We start from the raw sequence: 18811 nt of genomic DNA, 5'->3' as shown, positions 1-18811 counted from the left end.
AAGGGGAGCTAAAAAAGACTCACAAGAGATCTGGCGTACACATGAAGGAAACATTGTTGCACCTACTTCACTTTTGAATATTCTTATTGCAGATGCGCATGGTTTTGACCATTGCGCAAGGGGGGAAGTGATAAGAAAAATTAAACAGCAAGGATATTGGTCTCCTTATTTAAATGCAATGGTGGATGAATTTTTGTCCACATGTGAAGTTTTTGCCAAATACAATGTGAGGAAAGGGATCGTGACGCCAATAGGCTATATACCAGTACCAGAAGGGCCCTTTAAGCATTTGGTAATGGACTATGTAGATATGATAAAGCGAGTACAAGGCAAAAAATACATGCTTGTGATCATAGACAGATTTAGCATATGGGTGGTGGCAGTACCATCGAGGATATTCCGGAGAAAATGGAATGAGCCCAGGAGAGAGGGACCCTACAAAGTGGTGAGAGCTACTCCAACAGCAGTCCAAGTGGAGGGAAGCACAACCTGGTATCATCTAAACCACTGTACCAGAGTTCCCACGGAAAAGACGGAAAGAAAAGAAAAAAGACAAGCAGACAATGCAGGAGAAAGTAAAGAGGAAAAACCAGAGACACATAATGAAGTGCAAACTGAGGAAAGCACAAAAAAAGATCCACAAGGAGCTCCCTTCCTCCTGTCAGATGAACAGGAGAGGAAAGAGAATAAGTCTGATAACATATCTGAAGACCATCCTATGCCTAATGCACCTAATAATGCAAACTCAAGCAATAGAAAGCAACCTGACTTCCCTTCAATTAACTTTTCAACCTTTGAACAACAGTGATGATGTTATCAACTCAACAGAACCAATGATAATCAAATATCGTAGGAACACAGATTATGATATTCAAGATGATGAAGACATTAGTCAAAATGATGCATTATGGGAAACAGCCCAAAATAATGAGTGGTATAGATGGGCAGCCTTTACTGCTAGAGAAACAGGAAAAGAAAATTGCTTGCTGTGCTCCAAATCTCCGTTAAACAAAGTGATAGCCATACCAAATCCATATGACTACCAAAAATGTGCCGAATTTGGGAGAAACTTTTGTCATTTAATAGATTACACCAGACCATATTGTATTGCAGAATGTTTAGGATTTTTGGGAAATCCTAAATTAAAAGATTATTTTTTTAGACCACTCTGGGTAGACCGCGTTTTTTCAGATGTATTTCCAAAAAAAAAACATCGTCTTATATTCGGGTCAATACGGTAGATAAGAAAAATTCTTGGAAATCAGGAATTCCTTCTAGAGCTCCAGAACTTTTAGCACTCGGAACAAATAAAGGAAGTAAAATAGCACCTGAAGAATGTGAAAATCAAACTATTGCTTTACCTTCTATAGAAATGTATGAAGACCAATCATTAATAATAGCAGATTTCTTTTGGATATGTGGAGGTGAGATATTATTGCCTTCTTTACCAGTTGGATGGAAAAAAAGCAGGTTTTGAGTCAATATTTGTTTGGATCACACCAAACAAAAATACAGAGTGGATTAATTACATTTATTATAATCAACAAAGATTCATTAATTATACTGATGATGCGTTAGGGTTAGGTGCTAACAAGTAGAATGACATGGCAAAATAGACAGGCTCTTAATTGGCTCTTGGCAGACAAGGGAGGAGTTTGTGTTTTGGGATTGGGTTGATCTGAAATTTGGAGCATGGGGAGCATGGTTTCCTAAACTGGGAATGTTTTTAGGAGTTGCCATATTAGTAGGAGGAGTTATAAAATAGTAGTTATTTTGCTGTGTATTACCTATATTAAGAACATTAATCGTCAACGCTACTGTTAAGCAAATGGAAATGATAAAAGTCCCAAATAATCAACAAATGATTACAGAAAGGAGCCTGGATGAATATTATGAAGGATGGCTAAACAAACTAAACATAAATGAGCAAACTTTGGATGATAGTTCTAGTGACTCCAATGAGGATGAAGAAGAGATGTAAAGATGAGCCATACCCTGGGTGTAAGTGCTAGCCTAACCTATGCCCAAGGGTGTCCCTCTACGATGCGCAAAGTATCTGGGCTGAAGATCAACTATTCGAATCTTGTGATATTCTAAGTGTTATGTTTTGAATGTGTTTTTATATATTTTATACATAACTGTGACGACCACAGGCAAGCCCTGAACCAATTGCACGCTCATGCTTATAACATTGTTTTCTATGGAAGTAGAAATTAAGGAGACTGGATCTTTTACTCCCTCCTAGTCAAGGGTGGGGGGAGAGGTTTGGCCCAGCTGCTCCTCCGGAGTGCTGTTACATAATCTAGTCATTGGTGATAGAACTGTGGGACTTAATTTAGTCACTAGGTAGTGATAACTGATGAGACTGAATTATGAAGCTGCACTCTGGGTAAAGACAAATAAAGGTGAGACTAAGTAAGCCTCAAAGGGGGGATATGTGGAAGATTTTTATTGGTCAAAATATGAATTGTTCAAGTGTAATCATTATGAATATAGCCATTTATATATCCAGTTATTCTTCCATTATAATCACATACCTTTATATAATCACGTACGTCTTTAATTGATTTTTCTGTACATTTCTGCCATATGTACATTAATTGACAGTCACCACTGATAAGCTACCACTAAATATTGTAGAAACTTAATTTGCTGTCAAGTTGCTTTGCAATGATTTGTATCGTGAAAAGCGCTGTACAAATAAACTTGACTTGACATATGCCTGTGTGTAAAAAAGCCTAAGTGGCTGAAATGTACAGACTCTCAGATTAGAAACATCTGGAAAAATACAAATGGGGCTTCTTTCTTTACCATAACAAGACTTGGGGGCCCCTTCTCTCTAGGGAGGAATCGAATTATATACATAAAGGAAACATTCTATGTATGGAAAACGCCTTGAAAGAAAAATGTATAAAAGAGAAGCAGAATAACCATTCTGGAGATTTTTCTCTGCAGAGAACTTCTCCATTTTATTCTCGTTTTAATAAAGTGTACCTTCTGGCATCAAAACCCAAGACTGAGTGTGGTTCCTCAGATTAGCGGCAGAGTACACTACAAAAGCACACGTAGCACTGGGGTGCGACGAACAATTCCGGACGAGGGAAATTCAGAAACACAGGGTTATTATAATCAGAACGAAACAAGGAAATCAATGGGACACAGCTGGGATCAAATGAACACAATCACGGCAGGAGAAGGAAGACCAAATAAGAACATGGAAACACATGGGGAGCAGAACACACACAAAACACGGAACAGAGTCTGACAGTAGAAGGGTGCTGTCAGTTTTTTGGGCCAATTCAACATTTTAACAGTTTCCCTGTTACTTATGTACCAGAAATCCTCTTTGAGCACTATTGTCCCTACGCACCTGAGCAGTAGGGGGCGCTCTGGTAAAGTAATGCATGAATTTACCTATTTAAGGTAGCAAAGAAGGAGTAATGGCAGGAAGTTAATTCTCTATCTTCTTTGGAGAAGCTTACCTCATGGTGGTTTGAGACTTTGTACCCTGTTTGAGGAACTTTATAGTTCTAAGCTCATCCGTAAGTAATTGTTTATGGTATTTTGTTTTGTTAACAATAAGTGTTTGTAGCACATGGTTATGGTTTGTTTAAATGTTTGTCTACAGAGGGTTTGTGTTCTGAGCCTATATGGATTATTTGGTGGCTTAAACATCTGAGAAGCCTGGAACTAGGAGAGCTGACTGCTTAAAAGCAACGCTGGACTTCAAATATCTCTTTGCTAGTTGATCTTTGCTGGGGAATCATCTGGTCATTCAAGTACTGTTTTTTTTTACACTTCATGTGTCAACAAAGATTGTGCTCTCACTTTATACCCTCTACCACAAAGACTGAGCAAAGTATATGGGTCTAAGTGACTACAAGCTAGGGGCTCTGTTTTGGGATACTGGACTGGTTTTATGCTCTGGTTCTAACTGTTGAACTCTCAATTGTGTGTGTCATACTGAATTTGTATGTGTTGGTAATTATATTTAATAGATAATTGGGCAACTGCATTGAGTTGTTAAACTACATGGGCAGTATTACTTTGGGAAACTGACCCAGAATGGCTGACCTATGTAGTGAGACAGAGGGTGAAAATCCTACAGAATCAGTCTATTCCACTGCACCTTTCACAACCAGACGTGAACCAATTCAGGATCTTATCCAATCCCTCAGTCATCTGTATTTAGAGAATGAGGGTGATCTGGTAGAGCATGAAGATAGTTCTCAGTACTTGCCATTGCCTTTGCCACCACCACCACCTCCTCAAGAGGAGGAGGTAACCACTTCCAGTTTGGAATCAAGAGTGAGTAAGCTAGAACATAGAATTGATGAGTTGGAAAACTCTTTTGGAGTGTTTTCTATGGATGTGCAGCATGACATGGATAAGCAAAATCATCGGCTAACAGTGATGGAACGGCAGATGCAGGACCTATTAACTCCGCAACGGGACCACCATAAAAGGATACAGCAATTGGAAAGAACTTTGCCCATTGAGCTTAAGTCTGAATGCCAACAGGTAAAAGACATCTTAGAAAAGAGCATTCAGCAAGTAGGACAAGCAATGATGGATTGTATGTCACGAAGGGATGTTCAGCTGAAATCTTTAATCCAATCTTCCCACACTGTAACATCTACTCCTCACTTCAGTTCACCTATATCAGCTGATAGTCCAACTTACCCTATACATTTTAAAACACCAATCAAGCTGGAGTTTCCAAGGTTTAGCAGTTTGGAGGGAGAGGACCCTATTTCTTACCTTGAAAAATGTGATGAGTATCTTGCAGTTCAACCGCTGACTGATGCAGAGATATTATCCATGTTACCTTCTGTTTTAACTCATACAGCTAAGGACTGGTGGATTGCGGAGAAGAAGAGGGTGAGGACTTGGAGTCAATTTAAGAAGGCCTTTCTACAGTCGTTTCTGCCTGATGACCTTGAGGTTGAAAGAAGAATTAGAGAACGGAAACAAGGAGTTGATGAAAATATTAGAACCTTTGCTTATCAATATCGAGCCTTATGCCTACGACTGAAACCTTCCATGTCAGAACGTGAAATACTCCAAGCCACACTTAGGAACTGTAACCCTCGTGTCGCCAGCATACTCCGAGGCACTGTCTCTAAGGTTGATGAGTTTGTACGGGTTGGTTCCTTAGTAGAAAGAGATATCGGTGAGGAAAGAGCCTACTAGAAACAAGTAGAGCATCAGGCGAAGTTGAATGGAGCTAATAAAGCTACAAAGGGGCGACCGTTACATCATCACATTGCTGTAATGTCAGGGAATATGGAGAAGCAACTTGACCCATTGTCCTTGCCAATTTCCATCAATAACTATAGATGTCAAGCAGTTTTGGATACTGGTAGCACCTATTCTTTACTTCAGGAGTCTTACTGGAAAAGATTGGATACGTACTCACCCTCTGTCTCGAGCTTCAGAATCCTATATGGCCAAACTGGCACCGAAATGGCGAGGTCCAGCTAAGGTTTTGAAAACGTTAAACCAGGTTAACTACCAGGTAGGGATGTTGGATGACTCAAAACCAGTTGAAACTTTTCATGTAGAGAAAATGAAAAAATTTTATGGAGTTGTTTAATTTTTTTAAGGGGAGGGGTGGGTAACAGATTCCCTGTTACTTATGTACCAGAAATCCTCTTTGAGCACTATTTTCCCTATGCACCTGAGCAGTAGGGGGCGCTCTGGTAAAGTAATGCATGAATTTACCTATTTAAGGTAGCAAAGAAGGAGTAATGGCAGGAAGTTAATTCTCTATCTTCTTTGGAGAAGCTTACCTCATGGTGGTTTGAGACTTTGTACCCTGTTTGAGGAACTTTATAGCTCTAAGCTCATCCGTAAATAATTGTTTATGGTATTTTGTTTTGTTAACAATAAGTGTTTGTAGCACATGGTTATGGTTTGTCTACATAGGGTTTGTGTTCTGAGCCTATATGGAATTATTTGGTGGCTTAAACATCTGAGAAGCCTGGAACAAGGAGAGCTGGTTCTGAGCCTATATGGATTATTTGGTGGCTTAAACATCTGAGAAGCCTGGAACTAGGAGAGCTGACTGCTTAAAAGCAACGCTGGACTTCAAATATCTCTTTGCTAGTTGATCTTTGCTGGGGAATCATCTGGGCATTCAAGTACTGGTTTATTTTGCACTTCATGTTTCAACAAAGATTGTGCTCTCACTTTATACCCTCTACCACAAAGACTGAGCAAAGTATATGGTTCTAAGTGATTACAACCCAGGGGCTCTGTTTTGGGATACTGGACTGGTTTTATGCTCTGGTTCTAACTGTTGAACTCTCAATTGTGTGTGTCATATGGAATTTGTATGTGTTGGTAATTATATTTAATACACCTGACTCATGAGTAGGATTGGTCTGTTTGGTCCCTCATTTCGTGTAGCATTTGCACAAAAGATAAAGGTATATGTGTTACAACATGTAGAACCTGTGTTGGGCTATCAGAGAAAGAGGCCAAGAAATAAAAAATGCAGAGGCCAAGGATCTGATTGGCTGTTCAGTTGCTATTATTCACTTTTCAAAAAAGTGAATAATAGCAAAACAGCACACAAAAAAGTCAAGATGGCACAGACATAAGGCTGTTGCAGTTTTACGCATTTGCAATTGCTTTTGAATGCTGCATGCTTTTGTGTCCTTTCGTGCATTTGTAATGGGACATTCTAAAACACTTAACGTTGAAAACGCTTAACGTGGTACAAAGACAGTAATGTTAAAAGACCAAATTCTGTTCTCACCTTACTAACAAAGCATACTATGTATAGAAAAACTAGAATATCAACACAACACGTTTAAAGACATGTTAAGTGTTTTCTTTACATGGGAGGAAAAAGCTTAACGTGTAATAAAAAATGTTGTGTTCATATTCTGGGTTCATTTGTTTATTTATTTGGCTTATTAGTATGGTGCATACCGAATGGTTTAACACCATTGTCTTTGTACATTTTGTGAGTTTCTCACAATTCTGAAGAACCCCAAGAATTGTGAGATGTAAAGTCAGAATTGCGAGTTATACAGACATGGACAAAATTGTTGGTACCCTTGGTAAATATGAACAAAAAAAACAGTGAAAATAAATCTGGGGGGGGGATCTCATTATGATTTTTTTTTTCTCTCTAATACACGTTAGAAACAATTTATGGTGCCCTTAAAAATTCTTAGGAGTAAAATGTCTCTGAAGTATATTCCCATCCATATTTACATTTTTAGCACAGTAGGGTAATTAGGAACATGAAATTATCCAGCCATGACTTCCTGCAGGAGTATAAATATGAGGAACACAAAGGCCAAATTCCCTTAAACATTCATCACAATGAGTAAAACTAAAGAATATGGCTCTGATGTGCAGCAAAAGATTGTTGAGCTTCACAAAATAGAAAGTGGCTGTAAGAAAACAGCTAAAGCATTGAAATTTCCCATTTTCACCATCAGGGCAATAATTAAGAAATTCCAATCAACTAAAGATGTTACGAATCTGCCTGGAAGAGGAAGTGTTTCTATATTGTCGAAGAGGATAGTTTGAGTGGCCAAAGACTCTCCAAGAATCACAGCTGAAGAATTGCAGAGATTCGTTAAGTCTTGGGGTCAAAAATCCGAAACATTTTTTTTAAATCAAACAACCCCTACATCACCACAAGTTGTTTGGGAGGTTTCAAGAAAAATCCTCCTCGCTCATCCAAAAACAAACTCCAACATATTCAGTTGTCAGACACAACTGGAACTTCAAAAGGGACCTGGTTCTATGGTCAGATGAAACAAAAAAGAGCTTTTTGCCAGCGAATCTGATGTGTTTGGTGCAAACAGGGATAAAAAGTACCCTATGTCCATGGTTAAATATAATGCTGGATTTGTAATGTTGTGGGCCTATTTTTTTGCTGGAGGTCCTGGACATCTTGTTCAGATAAATGGTATCATGGATTCTAGCAAATACCAACAGATAAAAAATCAAAACCTGACTGCTTCTGCTAGAAATATTATAATGGGTCGAGGTTGCTGGTTTTGTGAATTTTTTTAAATAAAAGATCTAAAGTATAAACAATGCAGATTTATGTTCACAGGTTTTTTTGTACATATTTATCAAGGGTATCTACAATTTTGTCCACGTCTGTAAGTCAGAATTGTGTGATATAAACTCACAATTACGAGAAAATAAGTCAAAATTGCGAGTTTATATCTCACAATTCTGACTTTTTTCTCGCAGTTGTAAGTTTATATCTCACAATTCTGACTTATTTTTCTTCTCAGAATTGTGAGATATAAACTCGCAATTGCGTATTATAATGTCCAATTATGAGGAAAAAATAATATTTTTGTTTTGTTTTCTCAGAATTCTGAGTTTATATTTCACAATTCTGACTTCATAAAATGCAATTGAGACTTTATATCTTGCAATTTTGAGGGGGAAAAAAATCTGAATTGTGAGTTTATATCTCACAAGTCTGACTTTATGAGATGCAATTGCGACTTTATATTACACAATTCTAAGAAAAAAAAAAGTCAGATTTGTGAGATGCAAACTCGTAATTGCGAGAAAAGTCAGAATTTACAGCAATTACCTTTTTTATTTTTATTTTTTAGTGGCGGAAACAAGCTTCCATACATTAATGTTTTTCACTTTTTTTTCACGCATTTTAGTTAAGAATGTCCTTTTGCGGGGCTTTCTTCACTTTCGAATCTGCTTGTGTTCAGCAGGGAGGAAAGGGGGGAGCTTTAGAAGTTAATGTGAAAACCATAAGACAACTTGATTAGAAGCATCTAATGAAAAGTCCATACTGATTTTTTTTTATTATTATTATTATTTATTTATTTTTTTTGCAGATTTTGTTGAGAAATCTGAGCACAGTTTGAGATGTTGAGATCTCTTCTGAAACTCTAGATTACTAGGGTCTGTTTCTCAAAAGAAGAAGCTGAGAAGCAGAAGGCTCAGACATAAGTCTCTATTTGCTCTTCATTTAGTCTCATTTTTGTCTAAGAGAAACAACTGAGATACTATTTTTTTAGTCCTTTTGGAGTAAAACCATAAACTAAAGATGTAGGGAGTATATAATTGCAATATAATTTAATGCACATTCAAGAAAAACCAACAACAATACTTTAACAATAATACAGTTTCTTTTTTTTCCTCCCCATTCCTCCAAAAAGTGTAGTTTGGCAGTACATTTCTCTAATGGAGAGACAGTTCCAGGCTGAACGAATAACTCTATCCAGCATAGAGCTAAAATATTTAGCTACAGATCCAAATTAATACATTTAGAAACAACTCACGGTGTACACACAAAACAACACACACAAGATGTATTTTTAGTTTGTCCAAACTGATTTATATACATAATCTGGATAAGTGCTGCAACAACATATTGGGATAATTAATAGTTTTTCTGTATCACAATGTTTCTACGAAAATGACAACACACACACACCTCTTTTGCACACACTGAACCTGGAACAGTGTTATATAACACTCACAGTACAATTACTTGGTAGATTTCTAAACTATACATGAACCTTTATCAGTAATCCAAATATAAGTTACAGTATATTGGAAAGCCTTTTTACTAAACACTTTTACTATTCACAACAGAGCTAAAAAAAAGCATTGTTTTGGTATAACAATCAACATAATCAGGAAACACATCTATTATCTAACAATTTTTCAAATACTTGGCCAAGAGGTTAATGCATTGTTTACCCAACAGTGTTAAAGTTAATAAAACACATTATCATTATCTATATCATTTTACATAATATATTTCTGTCTTAATACTGCTGATGTACAGGAAGATACTATCTATACTATCCTCGTAGCTTGAGAAAAACATAGTTTGAAACCAAACTATTAACTTATAGGTTTGAATTGACATAACACCTTAATAGACCTAACAAACATACATTAAATTGAAATGGTTATTGCATAAACTAGTATGTTGTTGTAAAACTGTAAATAGTCATTTTGTTAGACACACTTGTTGATGATACAGATATATTCAAATAAAAAAAAATTTGCTGCATAATGGTGTTGCAGCCTGTGAGGAGACTCTGGAATATTCTCTCCACAGACTCCGGATTCCTAAACTGCAGACTTTACTTGAACTGACACCAACACAATTCCGTGTCAAAGTAACCAAATTTCAGGAAGTTTCCGACTCAAATATTTAATTTTGTTCATATTTTCTCTGAATAAAGACAAACATAAATAGTGATGAAAGCCAAAATATAAAATGTCACAGATGTGTATTTACTGAGTAATCCACTGTTTTGTAGAGGGGGCTCAAAATGACAGTTTTCACATGAGATTTGGAGCCAAATTACACTGGGGTAAAATGACTTTAGGAAGATGGCAGCATCAGTTTTATTTTTACACAGAGATTGGTGGGTCTATTAGTAAAATATGTTGACTTTAGTCATCTTTGTTGGATTATATGCCAAAGGTGACGTTTCAGAAATGGGGAAAAAGCACTTCTTGTGTTTTTTTGTCTTAAGTTTACATGCCTGTAACACAAGAAGTATTAATGATATCTTAATATCTTTTTAGATTTTGGTTCTTAACAAACTTTCATTTTGATATTTTAATTTTAAAGGCCCTCGATGGTTCAGTCATTGAGATATGGAGATCCTAATGAGTAAATGGGTAAATTGTACAAATTTTCAGTGGTCAAAAACCAAATGTGGGTCATTTTGCACACGGCTGATACGTTTTATATTTAAAGAGAAACATCTGAAGAACAAATAATGTTAAAACTAGAAATGTATCTTTATTTTCTATCAACAAACTTGCATAGAATTAAGTGTCTGTCAATCAAAAACTGAAAAGATGTCTCAGTAGATTCTAGTTATTAAACTTTTTATTTAGCTATCTTCATTTTCAAGGCCGATATATGGTTCAGTCACAGATATGGCGATCTCAAAGCAGCTCCACGTTCAAATTGTTGATTTTTACCCATTTTCAGTGGTTGAAAACCAAACGTAGTTCACTTTGCACACAGTTGATACTTATTACATTTATATAGAAACATCTGAAGACTAAATCATGTTTAAACTAGAACTGTCTCTTGTTTTCCCTCTTTCAATAAAATTCTGAGTAACAAAAATCCACTGAAAATTGACAAGTTGAGGAACATTAACTTGCTCTCAAAAGTGAGTTTATAAGAATCTTTATGTAAGTAAAAATCTAAATTTTTAGCCGGGGTCCTCTGGTTGAGTTGACATGGAATGGCCATATATTTGTTGTCAAGCATAAGTACATAAGTGCTTCATGACAATAAAGAGTACTTAAATCTGATCCTAGATTTGCCCCTTGTCAGTAGCAGTTGTTTCCTTTAACAAGGAAGAAAGTTCCAGTAGCCACTCCCAGCAGCCCCAGAGTCAATCCCACTCCACAGAACACAGATGGACCAACACCAGGCAGAGCAACATCAACTTCTGTGGGACACATACATGCAAGTGATACATTAGATAAAAAGTAAGGATGATGCATTTGTCATATAATGCATTTATTCATATAGCTTTGACATCAAATTACATGTCATTACATGACACTTATACCAAACTGAACAACATATAATCAATTAGGTATTTATAAATTGATAAATATGCTCATTGTATGTATTGGACTGTACATGTTGTCATTGAAGCTGTCACTGTTTATAGTTTGTCTTTGTGTTTTGTTGTTTGGTTTGTTTGCTGATGTGTTGATAATTGAATTTTATTTTGTTTCTATTACATTGTGATTGTGTTACACCACACGTTTGGCCCACCTCGAAAATAAGATGGTATTGTACATCTCAAGGGGTTAATCCTAATAAATAAAAATAAATAAATTAGCACTCAAATATACTAGGGATAGGAAACCTTTTTTTTTTTGGCAGGACCATGGAGACTGACAGGAAAGAGTAGGGGTGGAGAGAGGGGCAAAGGTCCTCAAACTGGATTTGAACCCCAGTCAGCCAGAGGCGCAGTTGCATCATTTGTCAGTGCGCTAACCACTAGGCTATCAGTGCCAACTAAACATTTTTTTGGGCTCGGTATTTTTGACAATTATCCTGTGGCCACCTGTGTGATAATTGATTAGACTCATCTGCTAGTGAATTCTTATTAATTAGAAACTTATTTTATGTTTTCACCTAACATGTTCTTTAGGGTGTACTCGTTTTTGCACCATAATCTTACATTATTTTGTTAGAATAGTTCCAATTTTGCCTTTGGTAGTGACTAATCTAATTTAAAACTAATAAACCAGATTTGCATATATTTTCAATGTTTCGGATCCCATAGAAAGTATTAAATTAAAAGCGAGATGGAAGTTTTTCTGAGAAATCTGTTGGGGTGTACTCATTTATGCTGTGCACTGTAGGTATTAGTACATGATTATTCATGTACTGTTACTGTAAAGTGTTACAATATCTTTCTAAATATGTGAACTTGTTACTACAATTTCAAAATAAAAGTTTAAGCCCTTGCTATGAGTTTGCATGTTTTGTTGTCCACATGTTATTGTTTAAGAAATGGTGGTGGCTGTAGCTTTTCTATCATAAAAGTGGCCAAAAATTTAAGATTAAATGGAGTTCCCTTCCGAGGGAACTTCGAACTGCGTCCTCTAGTGGACGCTATGGGGAACGCCTTCGGTGTGACCGGTGTCTGAAGCATACATCTAAACACGACAATAACATTGGCTGGCGACTGCCTATGACGTCATTACTGGCACGACTACAGTATAAAAGGGTGCCAGGAGAACATGTCATCCTCTTCTTCGTCTTCACTGACCGTTTGTTTATGTTAGCAGAAAGCTAAGCACGACTAGGAGTGCATGTTCTCTCGCCAGAGACTTTGCTCTGATACCCACAGTTTCACACAGCTCGTGTGCTGTGTGTGTGGTGAAGAGTAAGCGCGTTCAGCTCTCGAGGGAGTTGAATGTGCTCATTGCATTCATTGCTTATTTCTTGCAAGGGATAAGCATGAATTGAACATGCTCGACTCACGAGGAGATGGCTTGTGCTCATCATGAGGCATTCCTGGGACTACTGAGAGGGGAGGTGAGTTTCACTATTTACCCGAGTTTGTAGATTGCGTTTGCATGAGTGCGTTCACCTCTCACAGGAATAGAGATGCATTCGCGGCAGCGGTTTCTGTTCTCGCTTAAGCTCTGTTAATAACACTAGCCTTATGGTTGAGCTTGGCAGTGCTCTCCTCACTGCTAAGAGCCTGCAGCTCCCAGAGTGAGTGTTCATTCCCTGCAACCTCAAAGACCCACGGTCTTTCATTGAAGTTACTTTCAGGTTGAGCATTTTTCGGAATGTAATACTTTGTGACATGCTCCCTGGTGTCTCGGTTTGGTGAGTGCTTCGAGAAGCTGCCTCAGCCAGGGCAAGTTACTCATGTCTCTCCCCGAGGGGCTTTGTTAGCTTTGAGTCATCCACTCACCATTATGCACATTCTATAGAGTTCCTTTCGCTGAGGCGCTGAGCGATCTCACTCCCCTCTGCAGTTTCGATAGGTTATTAAAGGGCCCTTTTTTGGACCTCCCTGTCACACTGCCCTTATGGTTGAACCGGTGAGTCGACCCTCTGTGGAGTGGGCTTGAGTACACTGCCTTCCCTGAGGAGCATGGGACTGTGTTCAGCTGACAGTCTCTCATCAGGCCCTGTCAGACAGCCCCTTCTAGTCTAATGCTGCCTTCTGGTTGAGCCCCTCACTGCGAGGGTTAGCTATAAACCTACTGCTCCCAGTATGAGCTATGACGGCCTGCCTCAGCCTGAGAGCCGAGAGCGCCTCTTCAGAGAACTCCATGTGCAACCATACTGAGTTGTTAGGCCCATCCCTGTCTCCTCCTTGGTTAGTTGCCTCTATGATGGGAGCCTGCTGCTCCCTGTTGGAACACGTGATCCCCTTCTAAGCTTGATCCCATTCCTGGGGCCCCATCTGCGGTCAATCTGCTTCTCTGAGCTTGGCAGTGCTCCCCTCACTGCGGGAGGGTCTTTTATGAGCTCGCCGCTCCTAAGCAGATCATGTGAGTCCCCCTCTCTACCTGAGAGTTAGGAACTCTGCCCCTAGGCTATTGACCGTTCGTTCTGGTCGAGCTGGGTTCTTCTATCATTACTGAGAGTCACGCCCTCCGCTCCTTGAGCTCCGTGGCAGCAACACCAGGTAGTTTGGCCGCTTGCTGCCACCCTGGTGAGTTGCCCCTTTTTTGGTTGAGCCTAGCAGTGCTCCCCTCAACCTAGAGGGTCACCTTTGAGCACGCCGCTCCTAATTGAGCATCTGAGGTCTCCTCTCACAGAGTCCTCCGCTCCCTGGAGCTCCATTGAGCAGCCACCTCAGGTTGTTAGGCCTCTCTCTGCCTCCCTGTTAGGCTGCTCTTTTGGTTGAGCTTAGCAGTGCTCCCCTCATTCTGGAGGGTCACTTGCGAGCACGCCGCTCCCAAACTGAGCGTCTAAGTTCCTCTCCTATTCGGAGAGCTGAACCTCTGCTCTCTGGAGCTCTGGTTGGCAGCCACGCCAGGTTGTTGGGCCACCTTCTGCCTCCCTGGTGGGCTGCTTTCGGTTGAGCTAGCAGTGTTCCCCTTGCCATAGAGGGTCACCTATGAGCACGCCACTCCCAACCGAGCGTTGAGTTATCCTCTCGTTCTGTGAGTCAAGTTCTCCGCTCCTTAGAGCTCCATTAAGCAGCCACGCCAGGTTGTTAGTCCTTCCTGCCTCCCTGTTAGGCTGCCCTGAAGGTCGAGCTTGGCAGTGCTCCCCTCGCTTTAGAGGGTCACCTATGAGCATGCCGCTCCCTCCTGAGCATCTGAATTTCCCTCTCATTCTGAGAGTTGGGTGCTACACTTCTTCAAGTTATGTATGCGCATAATGCTCCAGAACCTGTCCTTTGACTACTATGGTTGAGTTGGCGATGCTCCCCTAAATTGGAGGGTTTTTCTATGAGGTACGCAATTTCCAGTCCACATGCGCTCTGAGCATGCAGGCTTTTAGCCATGTGTCTGTGACACACTCAAAAACTGCTCCCTTGAGTTTCTCACAGACACATGGGGTTCCTAGGCCTGTCTCGGCCTCGGTAACCCCTTAGTAATGGTGATTCTAAAATCCATGTTTATGGTAAGTGCACACGCTGAGATTCTGTGCACTTTCTAAAATCCACATCGTGGTAAGTGTGCACGCTAAGCATCCTGCGCACTTTCTAAAATCTGCTGCGCTGCCAGCCTCGTACCCTTTCTCTGAGTTGGCTCAGGCCCCGGTTCTCGCCTTGGGCCCCACTCTACTGATGTATCCTTGGTGATACCTTTCTTAAGCAGGGTGTTTGCTACCAAGGATCTGTTGCCTCAGTTCCTTTGCGCGAGCTCTTGAGAGAGCTGGTGATAGCCCCTGGGTGACAGGCCAGGGTCTAGTTATATCGTCCCTAGACACTTGGCCATATCCCCTTAAAGGAATCTCTCTGTTTCTGATTCCAAGCCTTCGAGCTCTGCCCTGGCTTCCTCAAGCCCAGCCCTTAACAGCTAAGTTCTTTGGGTACGCAGCTCAGGCCCTTGGCCGAAGGGGATTGTGTCACTGACAGCCGTCAAGGCATCCTAGGGGCAACTCCCATAACCTCGGTAGAGTTGGTACTTAGTGCTCGTCTTGGTGTTTGGCATGCACTCCCCTCAGCATGGCAGCGTGGGTATACCATTCCCCATAGCGACCACTAGAGGACGCAGTTCGAAGTTCCCTTGGAAGGGAACGTCTCAGGTTACACATGTAACCCTGGTTCCCTGAGCAGGGAACGAGACACTGCATCCTCTAGAAGCCTCGCCATGCTTCGGAATCGAGCTTCAGACAATGAAGTGGATGACGAGTTCTCCCAGTGCCCTTTTATACTGCGGTCGCGCCGGTAATGATGTCATAGGCTTTTGCCGGCCAATGTTATTGTCGTGTTTAGATGTATGCTTCAGATGCTTCATGCCGAAGGCATTCCCCATAGCAACCGCTAGAGGACGCAGTGTCTCGTTCCCTTCTCAGGGAACCAGGATTACATACGTAACCAGAGACGTTTTAAGGATTTGAGTATGCAATAAAGTATAAAAACAATAACCAGGCCGTTGCAGGCATTTGTTACAATGCGTAATGTATATGTAAAAGTCTAGACCCTGAATATAAGACGACCCTGTTTTTTTTTCTTTTCAGATGTATTTCCAAGAAAAAAAACACATTGTCTCATGTTCAGAACAATACGGTACCTAAAGGCACAATGTGTAGTATTTCTGTATTAAAATATCTAAAAACCACTTGCACAGTCTTATATATTTCGGTCAATTGTGTACTTACATTATCCAAAATGTTTCCAATAATTTGTCAATTCAGAGAAATTCATAGTGCATCCTGGTGCCATGTGTTCCCCAGGTAAGTGACACACACGCACCCGGCCATCCATGTGATGTAAAAGAAAACCTGATTCATCAGACCAGGACACCTTCTTCCATTGCTCCGTGGTCCAGTTGTGATGCTCACGTGCCCACTGTTGGCACTTTTGGCAGTAGACAGGCGTCAGCATGGGCACCCTGACTGGTGCAGCCCCATACACAACAAACTGTGATGCACTGTGTATTCTGACACCTTTCCTTCAGAAACAGCATTAACTTCTTGAGCAATTTTGAGCTACAGTAGCTTGTCTGTTGGATCGGACCACACGGGCCAGACTTCGCTCCCCACATGCATCAATGAGCCTTGGCCGCCCTGTGCCAACATGGGCTCCCTGACTGGGATGCGGCTATGCAGCCCCATACACAACAAACTGTGATGCACTGTGTATTCTGACACCTTTCCTTCAGAAACAGCATTAACTTCTTGAGCAATTTTGAGCTACAGTAGCTTGTCTGTTGGATCGGACCACACGGGCCAGACTTCGCTCCCCACATGCATCAATGAGCCTTGGCCGCCCTGTGCTCCTTGACCCTGTCGCTGATTCACCACTGTTCCTTCCTTGGACCACTTTTGATAGATACTGACCACTGCCGACCGGGAACACCCCACAAGAGCTGCAGTTTTGGAGATGCTCTGACCCAGTCGTCTAGCCATAACAATTTGGCCCTTGTCAAACTCACTCAAATCCTTACTCTTGCCCATATTTCCTGCTTCTAACATATCAACTTTGAGGACAAAATGTTCACCTGCTGCCTAATATATCCCACCCACTAACAGGTGCCGTGATGAAGAGATAATCAGTGTTATTCACTTCACGGGCCTCATTTATAAAATGTTGCGTATAAACCGTCCTGGACCACTTTTGATAGATACTGACCACTGCCGACCGGGAACACCCCACAAGAGCTGCAGTTTTGGAGATGCTCTGACCCAGTCGTCTAGCCATAACAATTTGGCCCTTGTCAAACTCACTCAAATCCTTACTCTTGCCCATATTTCCTGCTTCTAACATATCAACTTTGAGGACAAAATGTTCACCTGCTGCCTAATATATCCCACCCACTAACAGGTGCCGTGATGAAGAGATAATCAGTGTTATTCACTTCACGGGCCTCATTTATAAAATGTTGCGTATAAACCGTCCTAAATTTGTTCTAAGATCATTTCTCAAAAGTGCGTATGTGCGATTTAGAGAAAACGAACATCCACAAAAAACATGTGCGTATGCCTCTCTTCCAGATGTGACATTTATAAATCGCAAATGATCTTGAAATTGTGTGCAGCTGACTGGTGTCAGATCTCCGCCTTGTAAATGCCCCCTAATTAATATCATTACCATATAAAAAAAGCCCACGCCAATATCCGAATTTCTATGCTTGAGAATGACGAGCACAAAGAAAAAAAAACTTTAATGAGTCTGAAATTGAGGTCCTGCTGGCGGAGGTAGAGGTCCGTGCGGGGACGCTTTTTATTTAATAATGTGTAATTATTCTGTGGACAAACAATGTGTGTGTGGTTATATTTTTTCTTTTCACTATTATCAAAATTACTACTTCTAGAAAAAACTTAAATAATAATAATAATAATAATAGTAGTAGTAGTAGTAGTAGTAGTAGTAGTAATTATAAAACAATTAGGTTTCCAAAGGTAAGAATAAACTACGAATTCAAGTAAATTTTTCAGTCACCTTATAAAAAGTGAGCCATCCTACTTTTAAAATCACTTGCTGTGACAACTAATAAAAAGTTTAGTATCACGAAATTCTTGCAAAACTTTAAAAACATTATTGAAAGAAAAATTGGATGTTTCATATCATAATTAAATTAATTATTACATGATTATGGTCTCCAGTCTGAAAAAACCGGCATGTGATTTGGCATTTCTTTATATTTACACAGTTTACTAATGCTGCTCAAATGTGCCATTAATGTACTGACACAAAAATATATAGTGTATTTTATACAAATATAACTGATGTAAATGACAAAAACAAAGTTTAAGGCTGATGTCTCTATTCATTTTCACCGAAGCAAAGCAGCAGAAATAAAAACAAAATAAAGTTATTGAATAGAATATATTAAAACCGTTATTGCACGACATAGGCCTATTCTTACAGGCTACACAGACAAAACAGTGGGAGATGTATTTATGCATTTTTTTTTCTATTTTATGCATTAGTAGTAAATCAAGACTTCGCAAGTTCTCTTGTAAAAAACTAAAAACAAAACAACTTGGAATAAACTACAGAAAGCGAGTAAAGAACTCTCAACATTAGGCTACTAAAAAGGTCAGTTTAATCTCGCAAAAACTCCCGTTAATAAAAAATCTGACTACACTGCACAATTAATCTCTTACACTGCATCTTTGTTGTTCATGATGAATTCGGTGCTTGCACGTATA

General features: G+C 39.7%; 1 protein-coding gene across 1 annotated transcript in view; it reads right to left on the bottom strand.

The window, feature by feature from the left end:
• Positions 1-11209: 11209 nt before the first annotated feature.
• LOC107748988 (H-2 class II histocompatibility antigen, A-U alpha chain-like) overlaps positions 11210-18811 on the bottom strand; it is a 29200-nt gene continuing 21598 nt past the window's right edge. Inside the window, exon 4 of the mRNA XM_016564064.1 lies at positions 11210-11444. Coding sequence (XP_016419550.1) covers positions 11323-11444 — 122 coding nt within the window. The 3' untranslated portion in view covers positions 11210-11322. The remainder of the gene's footprint in view (positions 11445-18811) is intronic.

The sequence above is a fragment of the Sinocyclocheilus rhinocerous genome, unplaced genomic scaffold (assembly GCF_001515625.1).
Source record: "Sinocyclocheilus rhinocerous isolate Xijiao unplaced genomic scaffold, SAMN03320098_v1.1 scaffold1452, whole genome shotgun sequence".
Classification (NCBI taxonomy): Eukaryota; Metazoa; Chordata; class Actinopteri; order Cypriniformes; family Cyprinidae; genus Sinocyclocheilus; species Sinocyclocheilus rhinocerous.
The sequence above is the reverse complement of the archived record's forward strand: the minus strand, read 5'-3'. Positions and strand labels throughout refer to the sequence as shown.